Source organism: Podarcis tiliguerta (assembly GCF_965153285.1).
Source record: "Podarcis tiliguerta genome assembly, chromosome: 5".
Lineage (NCBI taxonomy): Eukaryota > Metazoa > Chordata > Lepidosauria > Squamata > Lacertidae > Podarcis > Podarcis tiliguerta.
The window spans coordinates 67,346,425-67,371,147 of NC_139538.1; the positions used below are offsets into that span (position 1 = coordinate 67,346,425).

The window sequence follows — 24,723 nt, forward strand, 5'->3', positions numbered from 1 at the left end:
CCGCTAGCAGGGGGAGCGCTCCCGCTGCTGGCGGAGAGGTTCCTGCATGCTGAAGCCTGCGCGCGCTGAGCTCAGCGCGTCCAGGCTTCGCGTACCTCTCAGCAAGCAGCGGGAGCCAGCACTGGGCTCCCACGGCTTGCAGAGAGCTGCCTGTTTGGGGGCTGGGGTCGGGGGAAGCTCGGGCTTCCCCAACCCCGCGCCGGGGGGGGGAAATAATTTTTTCCCTTTATTTCCCCCCCAAAAAACTAGGTGCGCCTTATGGGACGGTGCGTCCTATAGGGCGAAAAATACGGTAGTTCTTAACCAGAGGTACCACTGTATACTTAAACTCACCAATGAGTCCAGGTGTGACACAGGATATACAGGTTTCTATTACTCTCCAGCAAAATATGATTTCTTTTCTGGAACTGCCTTGTTCAAGGTCAAGAGCATAAAGTTTATCCGGTACATTTGACTTTCCGCCTTGTGATTAAGTATGTTGCCATGTGTGCCAAAGGAAACATTCATTCTTTTTTACCTGTGGTGATGAAGAATTACGTAATAGAGAAAAATAAATAAACCAGCCTGCATTCATGCTCTATTAAGGGTCTTTTCAAAATCAGATGTTATTCAATAGAGCCCAAGACTACTACTTACTTTTGAGTAAATCCCCACTTTGCTCAATGGGACTTTCTGCCCAAGACCCGCGCACATGGTTGTTATCCCTGCCCCACAGAAGGGTGGTGGTGAACCATGTTTGACTCAAGAGCAGACCCACTGAAATTAATGAACCTTGCTAAAAAAATTAATCTCAGTGAGTCTGTTCTGAGAAAAAACTTGGCTGACTACAATCCTAAATTGCTGTTCTCAAGTAAACACAAATATGACAGACACACAGGAGCTGGCTGTTGTTTACAATATGTGCAAAACTGAGCCACCAAAGGATGCCAGCATTCAGAGGTGCCAACTTGAGTAAAATTGGGGGGGGGGGCTAGGTAAGCCCCACCCTACATAATCACGCAGAAAATGTGGCATATGCACACCATCTGAATGGCAATGCCCAGCAACTTTTGGGGGGCGACTCGACCCCCTCAAATATTGGGGGGGGGGGCCTCTGAAGGGCCCTCAGCCCCTAGGACTTTGCTCCTATGCCTGAATTCATCCAGCAGTTGTGCGCAGTATCAAAAAATGTAAACGAGATCTTCGGTTTTCTTTTTTGGTTTATTGATTTTCAGTTACAGAAGCATTTGACACATTCACGGAGAGAAAAGATACGATCAACAACAGGTTGGAGTACAGAGCCATCACAAAACAAAAAAGGGGGAAATATAACAGAAGCAATCGCAGATCCTCGTTCCAGCAGGGCTTGCCCGTGGCTCCAGAGCACGAGGCCAGCTTCGCCTTCCTGCCCCCGGCGCGGCCTGGGAGGCGAAGAAAACAGCCCGAGCGGAGCCCGACCCTCTCGCTCCGACGCCAGGCGTTGTGTTTACACGGGAGGAAAGCCCGCTAAGGCTTTTTTGCACGCCCAAGCAACCGCTCCGTCCCCTGACACGCCGCTCCTGCCTGAAGCAGCAGCAACAGCCAGCACGGCCCTCCCACCCGGCCACTCCTCCGCCGCCGCGTGTCCCCGCCTCCCCTGGCGGCCCCCTCGTTTCCTGCTGCTGGCGGAGGCCGAGGGAGAAGGTGGCGGTGGAGGCGGTGGACGGAGGACAAGAAGCGCCCCGCAGCCGGAGCGAGCCTCGTCCGCGGAGGAAGCGCAGCAGCGCCGCCGCCCCCACCACCTCCTCCTCCCGCTTTCCTTCCGTGTGTGTGTGTTTGTGTGCATTTGCTCCACCGCCGCCCCCTTCCTCCTCCTCCTCCGCTTCCCTTTGCAGCCCCTTCGCGTCTCTTCCTCCCCGCAGCCCGGGACAATAGAAGCAAGGGAGATGTCCTCCTCCGGCGGCGGCGGCGGCGGCGGCCACCAGCACAGCCAGAGCCGCGCCATTCCCACCCGGACGGTGCTCATCAACGACTCCTCGCAGCTACCTCATGACTATTGCACCACGCCCGGGGGGACGCTGTTCTCCACCACGCCCGGAGGTAACATCAGAGCAGTAATAATAATCAGCCTCCTCATCTGGATGCACACGGGCCTTGCCGAGAGCTGTCCGTTGTGCATTTGCTCGCGGGCATTGCAAAAGGGGGCGCGGGCGCCCTATAGGTCGGGGAGGAGGGAGGAAGAAAAGGAGACGTCGCAGGGGCGCCAGCGAGCATGGCCAGCCAGGCTTTAAAAAGGGGGACGAGGCCTCCAGAGGCGAGGCCGTCAATCATAAATGTAGCGGCGGGGTGGGCGTGTAATTTTCTCTCTCTCCCCCCCCCCACCCTTAATAAGATTGAGGAGGAAGTTGGGAAGCTACGTCGCTGAGTCTCCAGGCCATATGCTGGAAGCCCCCTTCGGTGGGCCTTGCTCTGCCCGGGTCTGCAGGGCGCCCGCAAGAAAGACGCGTGTTGGCGCGCGCCCCGACGCATGGCGGCGAGGTGGTTCTCTTTCCCCCTCGTTGCTCGAAAGGGGAAGCTGCTTTGGTGTACAAAGCATGGTGGGGAAGGGGGAGTTTGCCCCCAGAGCTAACGGGGAGGCTCTTCCCTCTCTCCCTGTCTCCCCGCCCCTCTTCCCGTCGTTAGTTTGCCTTGCCGCTTTCCTGGGCCGACCCGGGTCTAGCTAGGCCGCGCTCCCGGTGCGCGGGGCTGCTGGCGGCCAGTTATTTGTAAACAAGGCCCAGGAGCCTCGAGGAAAAAGCCCGTGATGGTTGCACAATAGCAGGGGAGGAGCGCCGAGGCGGGCGGGGGATTTCTCCGACAGCTGCAGCCCCTGCAGGGAGACGGAGCGCCGGCTCCGCCGAGGGGTCGGCCAGCCTCCCAAGACAGGGGGAGATCGAGGGATCCCGACCAAAAGAAAGGATAACCCTTTTGCAGAGCTACCGGGGATACGGATTGTGCCAGCCACGTTTTGCAGAAGCTTCCTCTGTTCAGGCCTGTCCCTGGGAATTCAGCTTGCTGCTGCTTTCCTGAATGACTTTGTTTTAAAATTTAAAAGGCTCGGGCGCCAGCGCCCCTTGCGATCTTGTATGTTTTAAGAGGCATAAAGGGTCTCTGCCACTCCTACATGGCCCTATAGTAAAATAAACTCCTTTGCTCCACCCTGAATAATTTACAAATGCTGTATTCTGTGGCGTTTTACATGCATTGAATACTGTACTGGCAGAACGAAGGTATGAAGGCAAGGCAAGCAAGATTCCTCATTTTACTGGTTGAGAGCTGGTTTGAGATTATGTACAGAACAGAGCAGGGTTTCTCTCACTCCCCTCCCCCCACCCCTAGCTGGGTAGGCATTGCACTTTTCCTGGTTCACAGCCCAAAGCTCATTGCTGAAAAATGTGGAAGTAGGTCCTGCATTCTGAGCTGTTTCTTTCTGAAAGACAAGACAAAAACAATGTCCAGGGCTTGGAACCTGCTGTTTCTCTGTAGCCTAGACTTTAGGACTTGGCCTGAAGCTTAGTTTAGTTTCCAGCCACTTAAAAAGGCAGGCATTAGCAGCTTTGTCCACCTTTCTTTTCATTATATATGCTTGAAATGCTGAATTGCAAATTATGGTGGCATGTGGCTTTCATGGCATTAGAATCATTGCAGCTAACAAAGTTGGATCTGGACCTCAAAAGCAGGTGACACAATAAATCTTTCAAGTCCTTAAGCCTTAATGTTTAAGGTGTCAAAATGTTCTTCATAAACTAAATGGTGACACTGTGCCAAATCCATACCATTGTTCTCTTCCCAATTTATCCTTCATGCCTTCCTTTGGCTGCTATTCATGTCATGCACACATGCTACTTTGATTTGTGCATACATAGGCATTATAGATTGTGGGCCCCCTAAACCCTAGAAATTGATAAATGGTAGGATTTTGATGATTCGGGATGTGAAGGGAGAAACGGAAACTGCAGAAGAATTCCTGGGCTAGTCTATGCAAAACTACCTGGCCAATCTAGGGCCATTAAGAAACCATTGAGGGCCATTAGCAATGCAAGACAACTGTCCTTCTCCCCCTTGCCCTGAGGTGTGAACAGAGACAGGGGTTTGGAAGGTTGCCAGGGTAACTGTGTGTTTGGGATGTCAGGAAAAGGGAGTCTTGGTAGCAAGGGGTTCTGGGAAGGAGAAGGAGGAAGAGAGATTGGAATCCATCTTTGGGCAGGCTGGCTGCAAAGCTGACAGGGAGAGATGTCTTGCACTCCAGGACTGCACTTCTCTGGTGTACAAGCCTCTCTTGAAATGACAGTGCAGTGAGATCTGTACTCCCTCCATGCAGAATGAAGGTGTGAATAAACCATCTTTCTTAAAGCTACAACAGTCCATTATGTCTCAATTCTCCAAAGGGACACAGACCCTGGGAGAGTGCCTGGAAGCCCATGGGCTTTTGCCACCAATTGGCAGAGAAAGGGGGAGGCACCCAACTTTTATAACACAGAATTGCAGCCTTGCCTGCTACCCACTTTGGTGAGTCCTGGCAGGCTTGTAGGTTTAAAAAAGGTGCTTAATTTTACCTTTGCATGCAGCTAAAATTGTGCCTCTTTGGAACGAGGCTACCTGTGAGCCTTCAGAAGGCCTTCTTAAGGAGTTGCAGCTTTCCTTTTTTCAATAGTAGATTTCCCTCATGAACTCATTGCTTCCTGTGTATTCTGCTTTTCCTCTTTTAATCTAATCATTCCAAATTACTCGTGATTTTGGGCAGTACTCGTCTGTTTCTTTGACACATGTTAATTTGCTGTCCTGTGTGTCTGCGAAGGCTGCCTGCTGAATGAAGAAGGGGTGTTATGCATATAACAGTGGTGGGAACCTCATCTCAACCCCCTTCACAGCAGCCTTCTAGAAGCCACAGTCCTCTGCTTGGCAAGGCCAGAGGTGAAAGTGGGTGGAGCAAAAAATGTAAATTTTACCACTGTACTAGTTTCAACATGCACTCGTCCTCCCCCCACAAATCGTTGCTCCAGGCAAGCAAGAAGCATTATCAGAACTCAAGGGCACATTCCTGCAAGGCAAAAATGAGGGTGCCAAGTGGGGGTTGCTATGAGGAGAGCCCCAGAAGCTAAGTAGAGAGGCGTAGGGGGCCGCATCTGCGCTCCTGACCTGAGGTTTCCCATCCCTGGCATAGAAAGTTTCAGGTTGCAATTATTTTATTCTGTTTTGATCCAAATTTGCTGTGATTGGAGATTTAACTAATTAAAATCAGTGACACGTTCATACACTTCCCTAAAATAGCCTTTTAATATTCTACACTTGGAACAAAATGTCCTCCAGTGATTAATTCAGTTATAATGGTAAGATTTTATTTGTGCACACGTAGAGCTCATGCAGAGCAAGGGAGATCATCTATAACATTACTGTTCTCTAAAACAGGTTTGGGGAGCTTCTGTCCCTCTAGATGTTGCTGAACCACAGCTCCCATCATAACTGGCCATTGGCCATGCTGGCTGGGGTTGATGGGAGTTGTAGTTCAAAACATCTGGAGCGTACTGAGTTGGGTAAGGCTGCACTAGATTCTAGTGTTGGTTTGGAGGATTTCTGTAAGAAAAATTGGGCTAGGTTTTCCTTGCTCTGTTCCAGCAAGATAACTTGCATTCTTGAGTAAAAGTGCATGCTTGGGATCACTTGTCTATAAAGACGTAAGAAATCCATAAAAATACAATATCTTGCTTTATCATTTTAAAATTCTTTACTGGACAAAGGGGTTCTTTCCTTCCTTTTTTTTTTAAAGGTAAGCCATGCTAAACTGGTTGACCTACCCCCATCTTACTGAATCTGCCTAGGTCATTCCTACACTGAAATAATCATGAAAAAGGACAGAGCCTGCAGATCAAGCTGGCCTGACTGCAATTTGGTTTTGAAAACAATGTTAGGTGCATGATACTATGATTCTACGATCTCCAAACATTCATATTTTCATTCTTGGAACCCGGGGGCCTTGTTTTGCTAGGCCACTTCTACTGTTCCAGGAATTGGAGCAAAATAGCAAGCATCAGAAACTGAATATTACTCCTGAGTGTAGCTGTAGATGTGTAAACGGGAAGGAACTTAGAAGGACAAAGTATCAGCTTGCTTCTTAGGAGTGCCAGCAGTCATGAGGAACTGAGAAGGGGCACAAAAAACACAGAAATTTAGCAACATTTGGATTGGTTCCCCAGCTTATACAGAGTTTCTTCTGTTTTGTTAGAAGACAAATTCCATGCTCATTCTGAATTTGTTTTGTTTCGTTTGAAAGCACTGAGTGTGCCTTACTACCTGCCATGGACACTGGAACGTTGCCCAGGTCAACAACGGGGGGGGGGGGGGTGAGGATTAGATGGGTTCCAGGAGCAAAGAGACATGAATGTTCAAGTATTAACACTTCTGCTGAAACCTGCCTTGAAAAGCAACCTCTCAGCAGGCCTTTTAGGAGCCTTGTGGGCTGAAAACTTCGAACCCACAGTGTATGTGTCCGTCCGTCCCCAATTCAGGCGAGTCGCCTGCTTATTTTCCAAGAACTAAAGAATATTGCCACTAGATAATCACAATCGTAATAAAAAAATCAATATAAACCATTAGGGTTTTCCAATAGCATTTCTAGCTTTGTGCTTTGGAGAGGCAATGACTGTTCCTTGTGCCAGTACAGTGGTACCTCGGGTTACATACGCTTCAGGTTACAGACTCCGCTAACCCAGAAATAGTGCTTCAGGTTAAGAACTTCGCTTCAGGATAAGAACAGAAATCGGGCTCTGGCGGTGAGGCGGCAGCAGGAGGCCCCATTAGCTAAAGTGGTGCTTCATGTTAAGAACAGTTTCAGGTTAAGTACGGACCTCCGGAATGAATTAAGTACTTAACCCGAGGCACCACTGTAGTTTCTTCTCTCCCCTATTCCCCATATGTAGCTGCTAAGAAGACCTTTAATTTATAATCACTACAGGCAATCCTTGCTCGGTGACAATAGGCCTCACCACCCTGTTTTCAAGTTCAAGGGGGAAAGTAGTCTTCAGGCTCATTATTCCCTCTGGATTAAAGCTGCAAAACACAAGATACGTGTGCAAATGCTTCTTAGTTTCAGACTCCTGCGTTGCTTGAGGCGGTCAAGAACAAGGGCCCAGAGTTCCGAGACTGTTCAGGCGCAGAGATAAACTGATAAGCTAGCACATAAAAATAAACTTTGTGTGCATGTTTGGGGTGAGAGGTAGGCTACAGTATCAGAATGGTTCTTGTTGACCTCAGTTCCCCTGAGCTTGTAGTCTTGTGTTTGTTCTGTTGTTCAAACACGAAGAGGGGCTTTTCTTTTGGTACAGGATACAAAGTATTTTTGTTGCCAAGTAGCCCGCCCATGGGTGAGACATTTGAAATGAACAATGAAAACGGGGGCAAAATTGCATTATGCTGCTTTTTTGGGATCTCGGTTTGGGATGGTGGAATAAGTGAGCTGGCAGATTTGGCTAGGAAAACCCTTACATTGCAATGCAGCATTGCAAACGAGTTGTTCATCTCTCTCCCAGTATTATTGCTTATCTTGGACCATAGTGGGGTAGGGTATTTTACCCCTGTACTTTATTTTACTTATTCAAAGCTACAGTTTACACATACTGTGTATATCAAGTTTGAGTTTCATAAAGCCACCACACTGGGGCAGGGGGGGGGGAGTTTATGGAGTATAACTTCAGTTTATTTATGGGTAGAATTTAACAGCTTCTTTTTCAATAGTATTTCCAAGTGATCAGCTATTCTAATACGTGCTTCTAACCCTTCTAACATGCACCTCTTAGTTTCAAATGCCTTTGCTTACTTTCCTTTTTGTATCTGTATTTTAATGAGGTTAATGACCAGAAAAATGACTATGAAACTCGCCCTCGTTCCTCAGTGTCAACCGCAGCATCTGTTGGTTGTATTGCTGTCAGCAGAGAACATAACAGAACCCACAGAGCTGCCTATTAGCCGGCCCTTCTCCTTCCAGTAGACTTTTTGGACAAGTTATGCGTCTAAATTCCATCACTTGCAGTGCCTTCACATATAATGATGACTGTTATGCAGATGTTAAGCTACTACTTGAACTCAGTGGTACCTTTTCCAAGATAAATGTGATTGAAGTGTTGGATTGCAAGACTGAGCTGGCTCAGCTAGCAACTTTGGAAGGCAACAGAATAGACATCTTAATGGAAGTTACTGGAAGGCTGATACCGTATTTTTCGTCCCATAGGACACACCTAATTTTGGGGGGGGGGATAAAGAGAAAAAAATTCATTTATTTCCCCCCCAAAAAAACCAGGTCGGGGAACAGCGGGATGGCGGCGCTGCGCCTCACCGCTGTCCCCCGAGCTTGTGGGGCTGGCCGATGTTTGCCTGAAGCGTGGGGCGCTCTGCTTCAGGGCATCCCGCGCGCCAGGCAGCAGGCTGCTATCCGCAGCGTGGGGAGCCCTGCGGGAACTCCCGCGGGCTCCCCAGGCTTGCTGATAGCTTCCTGAAGCCTGGAGAGCGAGAGGGGTCGGTGCGCACCGACTCCTCTCGCTCTCCAAGCTTCAGCGAAAGCCTGTATTCGCCCCATAGGACACACACAGATTCCCCCTTCATATTTGGAGGGGGGAAAGTGTGTCCTATAGGGCGAAAAATACGGTATATCTCCTGGCCATGCTTTTGCCTGCCCCTCCTTTTTCAGGGGACGCGGGTGGCGCTGTGGGTTAAACCACAGAGCCTAGGACTTGCCAATCAGAAGGTTGGCTGTTCGAATCCCCGCAACGGGGTGAGCTCCCGTTGCTTGGTCCCTGCTCCTGCAAACCTAGCAGTTCGAAAGCACGTCAAAGTGCAAGTAGATAAATAGGTACCGCTCTGGTGGGAAGGTAAACGGCGTTTCCGTGCACTGCTCTGGTTCGTCAGAAGCAGCTTAGTCATGCTGGCCACACGACCTGGAAGTTGTACGCCGGCTCCCTCAGCCAATAAAGTGAGATGAGCGCCGCAACCCCAGAGTCGGCCATGACTGGACCTAATGGTCAGGGGTCCCTTTACCTTTACCTTTACTCCTTCTTCAGCAGAGAAACCTCTGAGCTCAAGTCCAGCAATTGGAACAAAATGTATAAATTGCATAATTTTTCTTGTAATCCTTTATACTTGCTGTGCTTTTCCTCTTGCAGAAATGGGGAGTTTTGGGTTCTGATTTATTGTAAGCTGGTTTTAGAATAAATACTGCAGAGTAAAAAAAATGGGAGAGCTGCAGAAAAAAGGCTACCAAGCAGAGAGAATAGGTTCCTGGGAATGTGCTAAATGTCGACAGCAACAGGTGGTTGCTGGAAACCTCAAGTGCCTTCTTTCTAGGTTCTTAAACTGAAACGACTTACACGTTTCCAGTATTTTCTCCTATTAAAAAGCTGTTAGGATTTTGTGCGTGTTATTTTAATCTTGTAAATAGGTCTGCAAAAGTTGCTATCCCTCAAGCATTGATCCTGTGTACCTTTTAAATACCCACCTTTAGTCAGTTTTGTAGCATTTGTGGCCTGAAGGAAAGGTTGGCAGTGCGAGGAACAATTCTTGTCTGGTTTACAAATGTTTCCTTTGCTGTTCCTTTAGAAATATTGCTTACCTTTCACAGCTGATTTGGCCGAGTGGTTGTTTACAAGCCTGGGTTGTTCAGTTTCTGTATTACCTCTGCATCCTAGGAATGTGCACAAACGGTGCTCTTATAAGGGTTTCGCTCTCCTAATCTTAGTGGAGCATGATTCATCGTAAGGGAGGAAGCAGTTGCTTACCTGTGTTGGGCCCAAGCCACAGTAAAAGACACAGTTTGGTTGTTTGTAGTACTTCTGCAGCCACTCAAGCCATTTTGTTTACTGACTGCAAAAGGAAACTGGAGGCTCAGTTGTATAGCTCCACAAAAACAAAGCAACCCTAATGGGAGGGATGGTCAGATCACAGGAATTTAGCCAAATGATGAAGATGGGATTTAAGAAGTGTGACCAGATATGGAGAGTGGGTGGGTTGGAATAGAAGTGTGTTCCATGTGCTTCCCTTCCTCCCTGTTAAGTTTTTAAAAGTCTCCTCCTGTTTCTGAAGTGTTCAGCCTTGCCTCACTTTTCTCCATTTTGCATACAGAGATGGAATTAATTCCAGACTGGTGCCTCTAGGGTTTCATTCAAACCAAACAACCAGATAACTGCTGTTTAAACTACAGTGGTACCTCGCAAGACGAATGCCTCGCAAGACGAAAAACTCATAAGACAAAAGAGTTTTTCATTTTTCGAGTTGCTTTGCAAGACGAATTTCCCTATGGGCTTGCTTCGCAAGACGAAAACGTCTTGCGCCTTTTTTTAAAAACCGTCAATGCATTCCTATGGGAAACCATCAATGCACAGTGGTGCTTCGCAAGACGAAAAAATTCACAAGACGAAAAAACTCGCAGAACAAATTAATTCCGTCTTGCGAGGCACCACTGTATACAGTACTGCTGTTCAGATTACAGCTCTGCTCTTAGTGTGAAATGAAGCAGAGTTCATAATATTGCCTTCCGAAAGGAGCTCTGTGGTGACAGAGAAGAACAGCTTGTTTGGTTGGCCACGAGCATTTCCTGTAAATATACAGTCACCAGAGTTTTGTTGTTATGTGACATGTTGTCAGAGACAGTGTTAGAAACTGGGATAGAAAACTAGGAGCCAAATGGCTCCCGGGACCTGGGTTGTGGGCGCCAAAACAGAATGTTTGGTCGCTACTTTGGGGGAGGGGGGATGTCGGCAGCACTATTTATTCTTTTGATAAGCATGAATTAATACGTAATTCACATGACACATTGTTATTACCACATTTTTAGCAGACATGGTCAGTGCATGTTTAATTTGGTGTTTACAATGAAAATATTGGTACCATACTTCGGTTTTCAAAACACTCTACTCTTTATTGTTAAACTCCTTAGCATATTATGTATCTTTGAGTGTCAACCAGATGCAAAAAATAGCAGCTAGACTTTTTGAATTGCTCACAAATGGAGCAAAATGCGTCTGGCACCCTGCTAAATTCAAACCCTGGTCAGAGACACAAACTTCTCTGTTTTCTCCTTGTATTCATAGAATTATAGAGTTGGAAGGGACCCTGAGGATCATCTAGTCCAACTGCCTGCAATATTCAGCTGTCCTATTTGGGGATCGAACCTGCGACCTTTGTGCTATCAGCACCATGCTCTAACCAACTAAGCTAGCCAGGCATCTCAGATTAGAACATGAACCCTGCTGGATTTGAGACCAAAGTCTATTGAGTCCAGCGTGCTGTTTCTCTCAGTGGTCGATGTCTGAAACTATCAAGAAACCACAGGCAGGGCATTAAAGCAAGTCTCTTCCCCTGTTGTGTTGCCCTCGGCACCTGGTATTCCAAGGCACATTGCCTCCCAGCATCCCTTCCTGTTGAACTGATGTGAAAACCACATGCACCTTTAACAGGACTGCAGGGAAGCAGCATGAGGAGTCCCCATCTATATCTACATGCTACACGTGTAGGCAGATGTGTCACCTTTAGAATATATAGATGTGAAAACTGGGTTTCATCTCTCCTAGGAAATTGACATCCATGCATCATAGTCAGTGAATGCTGTTTCTTTAAAAAGAAAATAAAGAGCCATACCCACACAGCGTGAAAATGGCAGTCTATTGATTCTACTTGTCTACTTGTCCACTCAGATTTAAGCCCTAGTTCGTTCAATGGTAGGGTTCCCATATTTCAAAAAGTAAAAACTAGGCTAGCCCGAAAGTTGTTGAGCTTTCTTTAGATGAACCCCCGAGTTGTTTTACAATAAACATGATTTTTCAATTGAAATGCCTAAGATCTAGAACAAAGCACTACCTTTCGGAAATCCCCTCACCCCGACGTCAATTCTGGATGTATGGCAGCCCTATTCATTGGGATTTATTCCCTTGTAAATAAGTTTATTATTTGCAGCAAATTAATTAGCAAACTGATGACCTTACCATAGATTCCGGCATATAAGACGACTTTTTAACCCTGGAAAATCCTCTAAAAAGTCGGGGGTCGTCTTATACACCAGGTATGGGTTCGCTGGGCAGCGACAGTGGGCGGCAGGCTCCGCACCAGGAGGAAGCTGCCCAGCGATGCCAAGCCGGCTTAGCATCGCTTGGCATCTTCACCAGGCAGCTTCCTCCCGGCACAGAGCCCGCTGCCCAGCGAAGCTGTCCTGTATAAGATTGGGCGTATAAGTCGACCCCCCAGATTGGCAGCTGCCAATTTGGGGGGTCGTCTTATACACCCAGTTGCCTAATATGCAGGAATCTATGGTATATAAAGACTTGGGCCTTACTTGAGTTATTATATGAGTATTGTTTGTAACCTCATCTATTGGAAAATGATTCTGATAGGCCAATTATCTTCTTCCTCCGCCCCCAGGTACCCGAATCATCTATGACCGCAAGTTTCTGTTAGATCGCCGGAATTCTCCCATGGCTCAGACTCCTCCTTGCCACCTTCCAAATATCCCAGGAGTTACCAGCCCTGGTGCAATGACTGAGGATTCCAAAGTGGAAGTAAACAATCTGAACAATCATGACGGGAAGCCTATAATTGGTAAGAGCATGGCACATTTTGTTGTATAACTTTTCCATGATCGACTTTTAGGGTTTCGTAAAGTTTTGCTTCAAAATCATGTCATTTCTTTCCTCAGTGCAGCATATATCTTTTTATTTCAAAGTTGTGGGATATAGTGCTTTTCTTTGTCGTTAAGGAGCCTCTGCGTATGGAGCGCAGACTCAATGAACCGTTGCACTGATCTTGTGTGGGTTGCTCATATGCTGAATTATCGCCCTTAGGCTATTAAAAACTCTGTAAAAGCATAAGTTGATTGACAAACAGGAAACTGCCTCCTGTTCTGTCATAACTATTTAACACTGGTGAATTACCTGAAGGTTGTCTTGGATTTCGGATGGTGTGGTGAAAATTCAAGTCCAGACGTATGAGGTTGTAGGTCGCACAATCCCCACTTCCTGACACGATCTCCACCTCCCCACCCCCGTGTGGTTTTGATAACATAACTTGCTCACATAGACTATCTGGAGCATGAAATATCCATTAGGAGAGCTAGATTTCAAGCCATCCATTAGGACTGTTGGCTGCAAGCATATATTTAGGCTAAATGGGAGTTGGACAGCAAACCTATAGTGGGGAAAATGAGGCAAGTGGCATCTGGCATGCATTTTAATATATGATTTGACTGGTCCCAAACATGAGTTACTGGTATTTGTATTTAAATAGGGTAATAAATGTGTAGATTTTGTGATGTACAGGCATATGATAATCAGGAAGATAGTGATCAAGTTCACTCCAGAAACAAATATAGAGCATGCTATACGTATGTACTGTATACCGTATTTTCCCGTGTATAAGACGCCCCCTATTTTGAGGGACCCAGTTTCAGAAAATGGGAGGAGATGGCACAGAGCTGTTGAGCTTTTTTTCCACCTCTTGTCTGTCCCCTCACTGGCAGAAGCTACCAATTGTCTGCACACTTGCCGCAACATCAGTCAATCAACAGCACCCATTGACATAGCAACCAGAAACACGCACAATAGTTGCTGACAGCCACGGCAGCAACCAATCTAACGCCCACCCTATACACTACCCATGTATAAGACGACCCCCATTTTAAGCATGATTTTTACATGAAAAAAAAAGTTGTCTTATACACGGAAAAGTACAGTATATACTTAAAGTTATGCCCCCTGCTTCAGTGATGATAACAATAATTAACACAAAATCAGATCAAACAAACTGGTAAACAGCAGACATCTAAAAATAGGACAGCAGAAGCAAAGAATAAAAAGCAACTTGGCTGACTAGTCTTGGGAAATAGAAAGGTCTTCACTTGGCGCCTGGAAAAGGGATTGTCAAACTGCAGCCCTCCTGAAGTTGTTGGACTACAACTTTCATCATCCATGATCATTGGCTATGGTGGCTAGGGTTCATGGGATGGAAATTGGAGCCAAGATAAAAAATAAAAAGGAGGGTTTGACCACCAATCACAAAAGAGAAACACACGTTATTTCAAGCAAGGGGGGGGGGGATAAAAGTATGTAAGTGATACGCTTTTTTCTTTTTTGCAATGAATGAACTAAAACAAATAGTATTCCCCATCCCTGGGAGAAAAGCCTTGTAAAGTTAAGGCAACTTTAGGCCTACTATACGTTGATGGACTACAACTCCCATCAGCCTCTGCCAGCATGGCCAGTGGTTAGTTGTGGTCCAGAAACGTCCACAGGGCCACATTTTCCTCATCGCTTCATTAGAATGAAGTAGCACAATCTTGAGGATGTAGAATAAATTTTATCACTTCAGTATACAAAAAGTATATACAGACTTGTATGGATTGTTGGGGTTTTTTTGTATTTTTTAAATTCTCTCTCTCTCTTTCTCTCTCTGTGTGTAAATAAAAGTGACAAAATGTGGAGTTTTGCTCCACATTATGAATTTTATACATGCATATATAAACACCAGCAGCTTCATACTCTATCTGGAAACGATTCCAGACCAATCCTTTCTGCTGTGCTGTTTTCCTACTTCGAAGGAATTTCGTTTTATTTTTTATTGCACTCGTGCACGCGTGTGCACCCCACAACGACAATCTGAACAGCACACCCCCCTGTCTCCTATATGTATTCATGAGGCCTGCCTCAAATGTCATGGAGGGCTGACAGAGAAACTCACCGTGCCTCTTAAGGTAAAGGTACCCCTGCCCGTACGGGCCAGTCTTGACAGACTCTAGGGTTGTGCACCCATCTCACTCTATAGGCCGGGGGCCAGCGCTGTCCACAGACACTTCTGGGTCACGTGGCCAGCGTGACGAAGCTGCTCTGGCAAGCCAAAGCTGCACACGGAAACGCCGTTTACCTTCCCGCTAGTAAGCGGTCCCTATTTATCTACCTGCACCCGGGAGTGCTTTCGAACTGCTAGGTTGGCAGGCGCTGGGACCGAACGACGGGAGCGCACCCCGCCACGGGGATTCGAACCACCGACCTTTCGATTGGCAAGCCCTAGGCGCTGAGGCTTTTACCCACAGCGCCACCCGCGTCCCTGACCGTGCCTCTTAGGAGGACACTTAAAACTGTACATGTGTGATGCTTCCTCAACCCACCCCATACTGACTTGCGTCCTCTTGTCCTTCAACCAGGTGATGATGCTCAGTTTGAGATGGACATCTGATCTTCCATGAGGGGCAACCATGGGGAGACAGCAACTCCTGATCACCTGTGCACATCTGATTTGGCCAACAGGATCAACAACTGAAGGATGGAAGAAGAAGAAGCTGTTTTCCACTGGAATCTTCACTTCAGCTTTTGAAGTGCCAAAGGATAAGAGGACTATTTACCCCATTCCCCTCGATTCCCATTAGCCATGCAATGCTTCACCCCTCCTCCTTTGCTCCCCCCCCCCACTTTTCGTTTTTAACCCTTTCATATCCCTGGTTTGTGACTGAATGGAAACCCATGATAAATTTATAGAGCTAAGGAGTGTCCCTTGGCTTCTCGCACTTTAGAGACAACTTCTCAAATCATGCACATGCGAGAACTTGGCCTCCATCAGCATTTGGATAATTATTGCAAACCACAACAACACCACAAAAAAGGGGCCACGGAAGGGGTGGATATATGCTTGAAGGGACACAACACTGCCGTTGTTCTCCTTAACTGCTGTCAATTTAATCCCATTTGGTAACCTGTTTCTGTGTATCTTTCATTTGTGTGTGCAGTGCACTCACTCGGATACTTCCGCATCTCCTTACTAATTAGTGTTTCTCGGCACTTGGTGGGGTTCTGTCTTGTACAAGGGCTTTGCTGTGACGCCTTTCCAAATTATAAGTTCCCATCCTGTTCCGAAGAACAGGTGGGAAACCTAGAAAGAGCCACCACTCAAATCATATTTCCTCCTAGTGCCTGCTAGAAACTCCCCATTTCAAAAAAAAACAACCCTTCTCTCTTCAGCTTCCTAATTTGAACCCATCAGTGTTAAAGGAGAACCACATTTCGTTCTGACTTAATACCATACTTGATGGTCCTCTGGACTGTTTGTCTTCAAGTCTACTCTTCCCATTTTTGCTGCTGTTAACATCTGCCGGATTCTTTCCAAGTCTACTATTGTGCCAAAAGGATTCATTGAAACACCCTGGCTGTGCTTGACTAGAATAGGCTTCGCAAGAGTCTAGTGCTCTTGCATAGGCTTGGGACACCCTAAGATTTACTTAATGGGCTGTTGGAATATGCCATTCTGATTTCGTGACTTGGGGTGGCGGGCAATCAAAAAGTTAGTAAGCCTATTGGAGCAAAACCACCCAGCTGTGATCCTGTTCACCCATCTTCTTGCACATTTCCTGAATTCACACATTACTAAATCAGCTGGGTGAGCAAGGTACCCTTTAGTTGCTGATGGCCCAACTTCATTCGATTCTTATGGGTGAACTGCTTGCCTGGGCTTGAAAGGCAGAGAGCCCACTCATCATGGGAATTATAAGGCAGTCAGGCTACTTTGTGAGAGTGGATGAGTTCATGCCTTGGTTGCGGTGCTAGCTGATAACTTGAACTGTGTAAAAATGCATCTCCCTAAGGCTGCAATATTTTGTCACGTTTAATTGGCTAGATCGATCCATTAAAACCAATTTTCTCGAGTAAAACAAACCTTTTTTAATCTGACTATTTTTAGTGTGAGTACCTAGCAGAACCTACATGGAGGCAGCCGAAGAGACATAACAGGTAGGAATGTTTTGAATATGATGCTGCTTATGAAACATGGCATGCATCATATGCCAGGTATGTTAGGTTTCCCTCCCTGCAAACAATTTTTCTTAATATGCACAGCTGGTAGGTTGATTTACATCACATTCCTGTGCATGTTTACTTGGAAGTAAGTCCAGCTTGGAACACACAAAAAGCGTGTTCAAGAAGACAGCTGCTAAAGTTCCTTTGCTTAGATGTCAGCCTTCTCCCAGGTACTAAGCGGTTGATGGTCGCAGCGGTTCATATGGTATAATCAGTGCTTTTTTTCTGGGGGGGACGATGACGCAGGTGAACGCATACCCCTAAACATTTTGTGAATCTAAGTTTGGCCTCATTGATGAGCAGTATTTCAATATGAGTAGGAAAATGAGAGTACCCCTAAACATTTTTTTAAAGAAAAAAAGCACTGGGTATCAGTATGCCGTGGCGGCCTCTTTTTCCTGGGGCAGGATCTCATCCTGCTCTGGTAGTGTTTGCAAATGGGATGAATGGATCGTATGGTCCACAGTGGATGTCACAGTGTGATGTGGCAATTTCCCCCAAAGGATTTCATTCGGTTGTAGCTTGGTAGTTGTAGCACGGTACCCCAGCCTCAGGGAAAGTGGCAGCCACGCTATACTTGTAACTTCTGAATCGGTCCTGGGAGTTAAGCTGAACACAAATGAATAGGCATTGGTAACAGAGAAAACTTCCAACACATGAACTCATCCCTTGGAATAGAATTCTGCCCCAACATCTCTTCTATAAATTGGCAAAGATCTTTTCTTGTGATTTAAAAGGGAGGGTTTAGTAACTTTTTTTTTTCTTTTTTGCCTGCACTAAAATGTGAATATAGGAGCAAAATTGCTTTGTAACTGTTGATCTCTCAGGAATAGGCTCTGCTTGCAATGTTTCTGGAGAAGGCAACACTGCCCCTTAAAAGTGGTGGTGGTGCAAAAGTGAACTAAGCTGTGATAAGCAGAGGGGATGCTCTTTAGCCGCGTTGCAAAACTTCCTGATTTTGCTTTGTTTTTGGTCAGGGTAGTTCTGAAGTGCACTATTAAGTCCAGCCCAGAGTCAGGGCACAGTTGAATTTCCATCCTTCCTCTTGCATAATTGCCAGCAGTTGTTTCTGGAACCTCGTCGGCTTTTCTGTTGATGAGGCAGAACAGAGACCGTTTGCTCTGCAGTGCTGACAGTAGTGGAACTCGGATTTGTCTATGACCTAAGCCAATTTAGGCTGCAGTCGTAACCCCATTTACCTGGGAGTAAGCCCTGTTGAATTCAGTAGGACTTCAGGGTTGACATTGTTAGGAATGCGCTGTTAATTGGTGAGATGGAGGAAGAGGAGGAGAAGGGCTGTACTTTAGGTGTTGCTGACAGCCACTTTTCTAATAGTATTTTTCAGAAACTCTCTTGGACTAAAGGAATGGCTTCAAACTTGCACACTCTCCCAAATCTCCAAGGGGTTACATACTACGAAAGACATTTGGTAGTACCATTCCTTCCACCTCATAACAGAAAGTATATCTCTTAGCATGAAATGCATCAGGGCTTTCTATGTGTCACAATCAGTTTAGTTGTTGTTGCTGCTGCTGCTGCTGTTGCCTCTGTGATCTTTTGGACAAAGATAAGGAAAGAAAGGCTATTTGAATAGTTCAGTGTAGGTGATCACATTTCTCTTTCTTGTTCTGCAGCAAGTTTCCAGCATGTCTCCAGGCAAGTCTCTTTGTGCCTCAATTCCCCACTTGTTAAGATGGGGACAATAGACTCCTACCTCACAGTGTTGTTGTGAGGATAAATTGGTAGATATTTGTAAGGCACTCCCCCCAAAAAACCAACCCCGGGCATGAGTGCCACAAAGAAACCAATAAATCTTACATTTATTTTAATACCCAGCCAGGTGATTCAGTCGTGGCCATGAAAGAAGAAAGGTTGATAGCATCCCCTGGATTATTTCTCTATGGCGAACAACTTAGTTTTTAAGAGAGCATCATTTTGATGGAACAATGGTTGAAGGGCCAGCAACAGTTGCTCTGAGAGTTGAATGGGCTAAGGGCTCCTTGGTGCCTTTCCTCTGCACCGGAGGTTTATCCCCCTTGTGCATTTCAGTTGCCCAGTCCCTTTTTGCCTGTGTCTTGGCCTGCCCAGGGGAGTGAGTAGCCAAGCTGCCCAAGGAGAGAACTCTTTTCTGGGGAGATGGCAGAAAGCCCTTTGCCTGTGACTCTGCTCCATGCTGAAGAAAAGGGCTGAGATAACACAGCATAAGGATTGGGGGAGCTATATGAAAGGGCCCTGGGCTGCCAGCTGCGCCCATCACTTCTCTAGCATACAGCAGTGCTGAGCCGAGCCAACTGAACACTAAGCCTACACAGCAGCCTTTATAGTTCTGGCTCTCTAGTTTGAAGGAGGGGGGAGAGTCCTTTAAACGCCTGTGCAATTGCAGTTCTCTGTACAGTCTTCTTGCTGCATCCTGTGCTTCCAAGTGGTGCTCCGGTTTATGCAAGAGATCAAACCGATTCCCCATCAGGTTATAAGTTGTGTTGACTGAACAATCACAAATACATATTCAGTGGCTTGCCATTTTAAGACGACAGAACACACAGGCACTCCGAACTTGCCCTTTCCCATTACTATTAATCCTGATTCCAAGATACTAAGATGGAAAGTTGCACTTGTTTTTAAAAACAACAACAGTGCAGTTTTCTGCAACTGCACTGAGGAATGGTGTTTAACCCTCGGCAGTCACTTAAAATTATGTTTGCTGCTGGCTTTTATGCTGTAATGATGTTACTTGAAAGATTTCTACTTGATGGCTGAGTGAGTAAAAAGTTAACAAAAAAGAACCCGACAGCAAGTTAGTATTTTTACCCCCACAAACTCAAAACTGCAATTTCTTATATTGTGTCTTCCTCACGATGTCACCACCAAAGCTATATGGTGGGTGTTTAGATTTCATTTTATCTTGCTTTTTAAAAGCATCTTTGGCTGGCTGAGACTCCCAAGTGCTGTTGCGACAACTCTGATCTATACCAGTCATTTTAGATTACCAGGGCTGCAATATTTAGTCTATCAATCTTTAGATTAACAGGGCTGCAATATTTAGTCTATCAAACATTTTGGTCAGCAGAAAAAAGGAACAGTAGATTGAAAAAATAAACTTTAATACAAGTACTTCTACAAATTGCAGTGAAAACACCCATTTTAGAGCAGCCCCTCCATTTGTGAGAGAAAATGGGTAATATATCTTTTAAGGCAATGTTACCCTTTATTTGGTATGGGGTTTTTTTTAAGCTATTGTATATGCAAATACATGCAGTTTTAATTAGTTACCTGACGAAAACTTAACCATCAGCTAAGATTTATTTAATCACTTGACAGCCTTATTGATCAGTCTGTATTAGCTTGTCTTTATTCACACCAGTAAGTGATGAGTCAGGGATGGCCAATGTCTGTATTCTGTGGCTGTTCTGGAGGCCAGAAATGTGCTTTGCCTCCCAAACTGGATGGCCAGGCAATCTTGCAGTAAAGGGACATCGCAGTTGTGTCTGAGCCCAGACATTGTGTGCAAAAAGCCAAAGAGAGTTGTAGCATGAACTGTATCTCTTGCTTACCCCACTTGCAAACATCCCCCCCCCCCCACAACCCCATTAGTGCTGAAATTGTAGGATACTTTTTACTATGCCTTTGATTAAAGTACATTAGGGCCACTAGCTAATACAGTATTGGAAGATTGGGAATTATGAGGCTACCCTGGAAGAAGGAATATAGCTGCCCTTATCGCCTAGTGTGGTAAGGAAGCAAATTGTGGCTTCAAACATTGCGACGAGACATCTGATGTGGGGCAGGGGGGAACCACCACTGAAAAAGAAACCCAATGACATGGCACAGTGGTATATGATTTGGGGGCATGTTGCCAGAAATACCTAGATAACATGCGTTTTGGGTGTGCCTTCATTCTGAGATAACCGAGAACATGTACAAAACGCCATGCAAAAAAAGAAATGGTAAATGTAGTTCATACATTGGCTGAAACCTGTGGTTGGAGTAGGCAGTTTTCTGCTTCAACTTGGCTTCTAAACTTCCAGCTTTCTGACATAACTGCCGCTGAAAGGAAAACCTGAGCCTCTACTATGCCTTATGTTTCCAACGCCCTTCCTTACCTATACAAGAGTATTCAAGCTCCAACACCTGGCTGTCCTTGTTTCTACATTAAATCTTGCATCGTGAGTTTCTTGTTGCAATAACAAGTCAGATCCCAGGTTTTCAAAGAGCACTTTTGTTGGCCCTTAGCTAAAATTGGACATTAGGGCTTGCGATACCTGTAAGAACCCTTACAGCCCTCAAGAATTGTCACTTTAGTAAGCCTTTCGTTCCTACACCTTTGTATTGGGGAACCACAGCTGGCTCTCGCAACCAAGGGTTTGGTGCAGATGAGTCGAGTGGAGTAGAAAGATTGGGAACCGAGTCAGTATTTCATTTTAAAGGGGGATGATTGTGATGGTCTGGAATCAGGAGTCTTATCAGGAATATGTAGTTACACTTTTGCTTAATTTCCCCCATGATAAGTATCCTGATAGGTAGCTCACCGACTCATACAGATCACCAGTTTTTGTGACATAGACTAGAATTGAAGATACTCAAGTACTTAACTTCTACTGTGACTTACTTCTGTTGTATTAGCAACACCTTTAGCGTACTGAACTAACAGCAACATAATGGATGCTTAAATGTGGCCTTGGAATCTGTTCTGTGTTATGCTGGAGTACCACGTTTATTGACTTTGAACAGAAACCACATTTGGAAAAGTTGGCCAAATCGGTGGTGGAGTTCTTCGTACTGTCACCAAAGATCACTAGCACAGCGTTGTATCAAGTTGTACAAGTATTTCCACCAATGAAAAATGTTTCCAGACCCCAATTAAAAATCACAGTCACTATTACTTTATAAGAGTCACATTCTATGGTATTTGGTTGTGTACATAGGATGTAAGTTGCCGGTGGGATTTACCATTGTAAATCAACTAAGGCACTGCTAGTTTCCTTAAGAGACCCATGGAAGGTTTGAGATTTCACATCAGTAGGCCATTTCTTGTCCTAGATCCCTTCAAGCAACCAGCACCAATTTCACACCGGGGAGTGACATTCTAATGTCAGCCTTGGGTACCTGCTGCCATTGAATGCCCTTTGCAATTTCCGGTGCCTCTCAACCATTGATGATACTGTCCTTGAAATTTCAATAGATTGTTTTATTTCCACTAGTATAGTTAGCCATTGATTATATTCAGTATTTCACTTTGGGTCTCAGGACTGTGCTAAAACATTCTGGAGTAGTTTTCTACTTGGGATATTTTGGCGTCAAAGATGAAGAGATGTTTCACTCCTTTTTTTTTTTCATTTCATTTGTGCTAATTTTATTTCTCTCTAAATGTACTTGGCTGATTGATGTAGCAATGAGTTTTAACTCAATTTTTCTTTCTCTCCTTGGGCTGGGAGAATAGTCCTTTCTGCATTTCCGTAATTGTTCATAATGGTAAAAGAGTTCGTATAGGAAACCTTGATAGGCATTTTAAGAAGTAAACTTTGTTTATGCCCCTGCGACATAAACTTGATCGCAACAGTTCATAAAATGGATTTACAGAAATTAGCTGCTCCTTATGCACATTCTGTGTGGCATTGATCTGCTTGCCTTTTTCTTTTCTTTTTGTCTCCTTCATCCTGACGTTATGCTGCACAGAAAGCTTGAGAGGTTGAAAGATTGGCTTTTGATAGTCATCAGCAAAATTGGGTAACTGTGGAAAATTATAAATCTATTGTGTGGAGAAAGGGTGAGTGCAAAAATTAAATATGTATGTGGGTGGATGCTTATACACACACACAAATATATATAAATATATATAGATATATATATATATGAATTTTTAGAGAAATAAAGAACTGTGTTGATCCTTTTAATGCAGGGAGAAATTTTACTTAGGGCTGATCATAGGGAATACCTGGTTTAGCAGAGCACATATTTCACAAAACCAGCTTTACAACATCCAAGGATAATTTATCTTGATCCCAAAATGCAAATGCAGCAGGAACCAGGTATAAAAAGTATGTGTGCGAGTCAAATAAGATGTGGAAGATTTCATCAGCATCTTGGTCTGTGTTTACATCAAGAACACAACAGGACTTCCCTTCCTCCTCTTGCAATCTCCCTCTCTCATGTCAATCTGCATCTCTGCAGGATGGTAATCCAGTGTGCCTTTCTTCACCTTAGACAGGAGAAGAATTATTAACATTTGTGGGGCAGCTTGTTTTCTGGGTTTTTGTGGCCTCCTCGGGAAAAGTGTGGAGGCTGCTGCCAATAAAATTACTGAATGTCTCTGACACATTTTTTTTTTAATTGGTTATACCTGTCTCCTTCCTATTTACTGAACACATCCTTCCTCACCCTCCATATTCTGTCTTTGTCTAAATGTAATCCTGGTTTAAAAGAAAACAGAAGTCGTCTGAACAATCCTTGGGCTACTTCTGTACAAATCTGGTTTTTACTGAAACAGGTGTTTAGGGAAAACACTCTCACCAATGGTTGCTGTTACCATGAGATCAATAAAGATCTTGATTATATCAAGCTGCAGTGTTGCGTGTTTTTCCATATTGAATCAGTAAGAAAACATGGGGTTGAGGATAGCAAAAGCCAGAGCTGAGCACATTTCTCCTTGAAGAAATAAAACTCGATAGAAATAAAGAATAATGGACAATAATTGGATTTGTAGTGAATTACTATATAGCATATAATATTATATAGCATATTATATAGCATAGCATATAATAATTACCAAGAGACCTTCAACATCCATCATTTTGTTGATCATCACAAAGTCCTTGCTAGATAGGCTGACCTTACCTTTAACTATTATGTTACAACTGGTAGTACTGAATAATGCAATAGGCCATTCACTTTGAGAACCTGTTTTTTTCCCAACAGATGGGAGAAGAATACCAGTAATCAATGGCTTGTATTTTCTTGGATATTTTCTTGTGAACCTAAATCTGGATCAGAACATTTAGATCTTGTTTTAGGAGGAAGTCCATCCCTCTTCACCAAAACAAAGACATCTCCATCGTCATTGCCATAAAAGTTTGCTCATTTATTCCCGTTTCTTCTTTCAGGAACATGAGGATGATTTCCTGCATAATTTTTACCTATCAAGAGTAACAATATAGATGAATTTTAATGCTGATTTATTGAACAAGATACCCTGCTCTTACATGGAGTTCCCAGTGGTCTCTCAAATTAGTGGTCAGGTCCACACTCGATTAGCTTCAGAATGTAATAACTTCTGGTATCCACAGTCCATATACCAGCTCCCAGTTATAATATTTACAGTCTACTGAATGTTTACATATGGCATTGGAGTGATGCTCTTACTTGGCTACAGCCATTCATAAGCAGAAACTGTTTTCAATGAAAAGTGTTACCTAGGGCCAGTCTTTCAATTAGAGAAGTGTGATATCTGCCTCAAAAGTATGAGTCTTGCAAAAACTGGCGGACTAATGAACAGCAGTTGGCTGCCTCTCAATACTGACACCCTCAAATTTAGCTTCATGAAGCCCTGGGATTCTGAGGAAGTGGGGAATGCAGAGCAAAAGTCCTGCTTTTGCCTGACTGGGATTGGGAGGAGATTCAAGGAAACCAGTGGCGCTGGGGTGGCATGTCTAGGTTGGGAAGAGGAGAAGGGTGTGGTTCACAGAGCTGTCTTCTAGAGAGGACACAGGATGGTTTGCTTTATGTACGTTTTGGGAACTTGTTTTCAGTTTAGCTCATGTGAGGACCTGCAACAGAATGTTGCAATGCATCCCCCACTTAGTGCAGGTGGGCTTTTCTCCTGGGCTTTAACCACCCTGGAACAAGAACTTTATAGTCATGTTGAGCTGAGGGCTCTGAGAAGTGGTGAGGAAGTTCTCTGGAAAGCATAAGGACAGTA

The 24,723-nt window shown here is 45.0% G+C and overlaps 1 protein-coding gene across 1 annotated transcript; it reads left to right on the forward strand.

Annotated features, from left to right (window-relative positions):
• The first annotated feature begins 1,456 nt into the window (after positions 1–1,456).
• On the forward strand, positions 1,457–23,366 carry EIF4EBP2 (eukaryotic translation initiation factor 4E binding protein 2). The gene is made up of 3 exons (XM_083441480.1): positions 1,457–2,058; positions 12,397–12,573; positions 15,170–23,366. Exons 1-3 carry the CDS (start codon positions 1,905–1,907, stop codon positions 15,199–15,201), a joined length of 363 nt encoding a protein of 120 aa, XP_083297606.1. The 5' UTR covers positions 1,457–1,904; the 3' UTR covers positions 15,202–23,366.
• Positions 23,367–24,723: the final 1,357 nt, after the last annotated feature.

What these genes read in the sequence shown, in the direction of transcription:
- EIF4EBP2 (XM_083441480.1), top strand. Translation starts at nt 1,905, where the DNA reads ATGTCCTCCTCCGGCGGCGGCGGCGGCGGCGGCCACCAGCACAGCCAG. An exon ending in GTTCTCCACCACGCCCGGAG is followed by an intron (nt 2,059 to 12,396) that starts GTAACATCAGAG and finishes CTCCGCCCCCAG; the next exon opens with GTACCCGAATCATCTATGAC. An exon ending in TGACGGGAAGCCTATAATTG is followed by an intron (nt 12,574 to 15,169) that starts GTAAGAGCATGG and finishes TCCTTCAACCAG; the next exon opens with GTGATGATGCTCAGTTTGAG.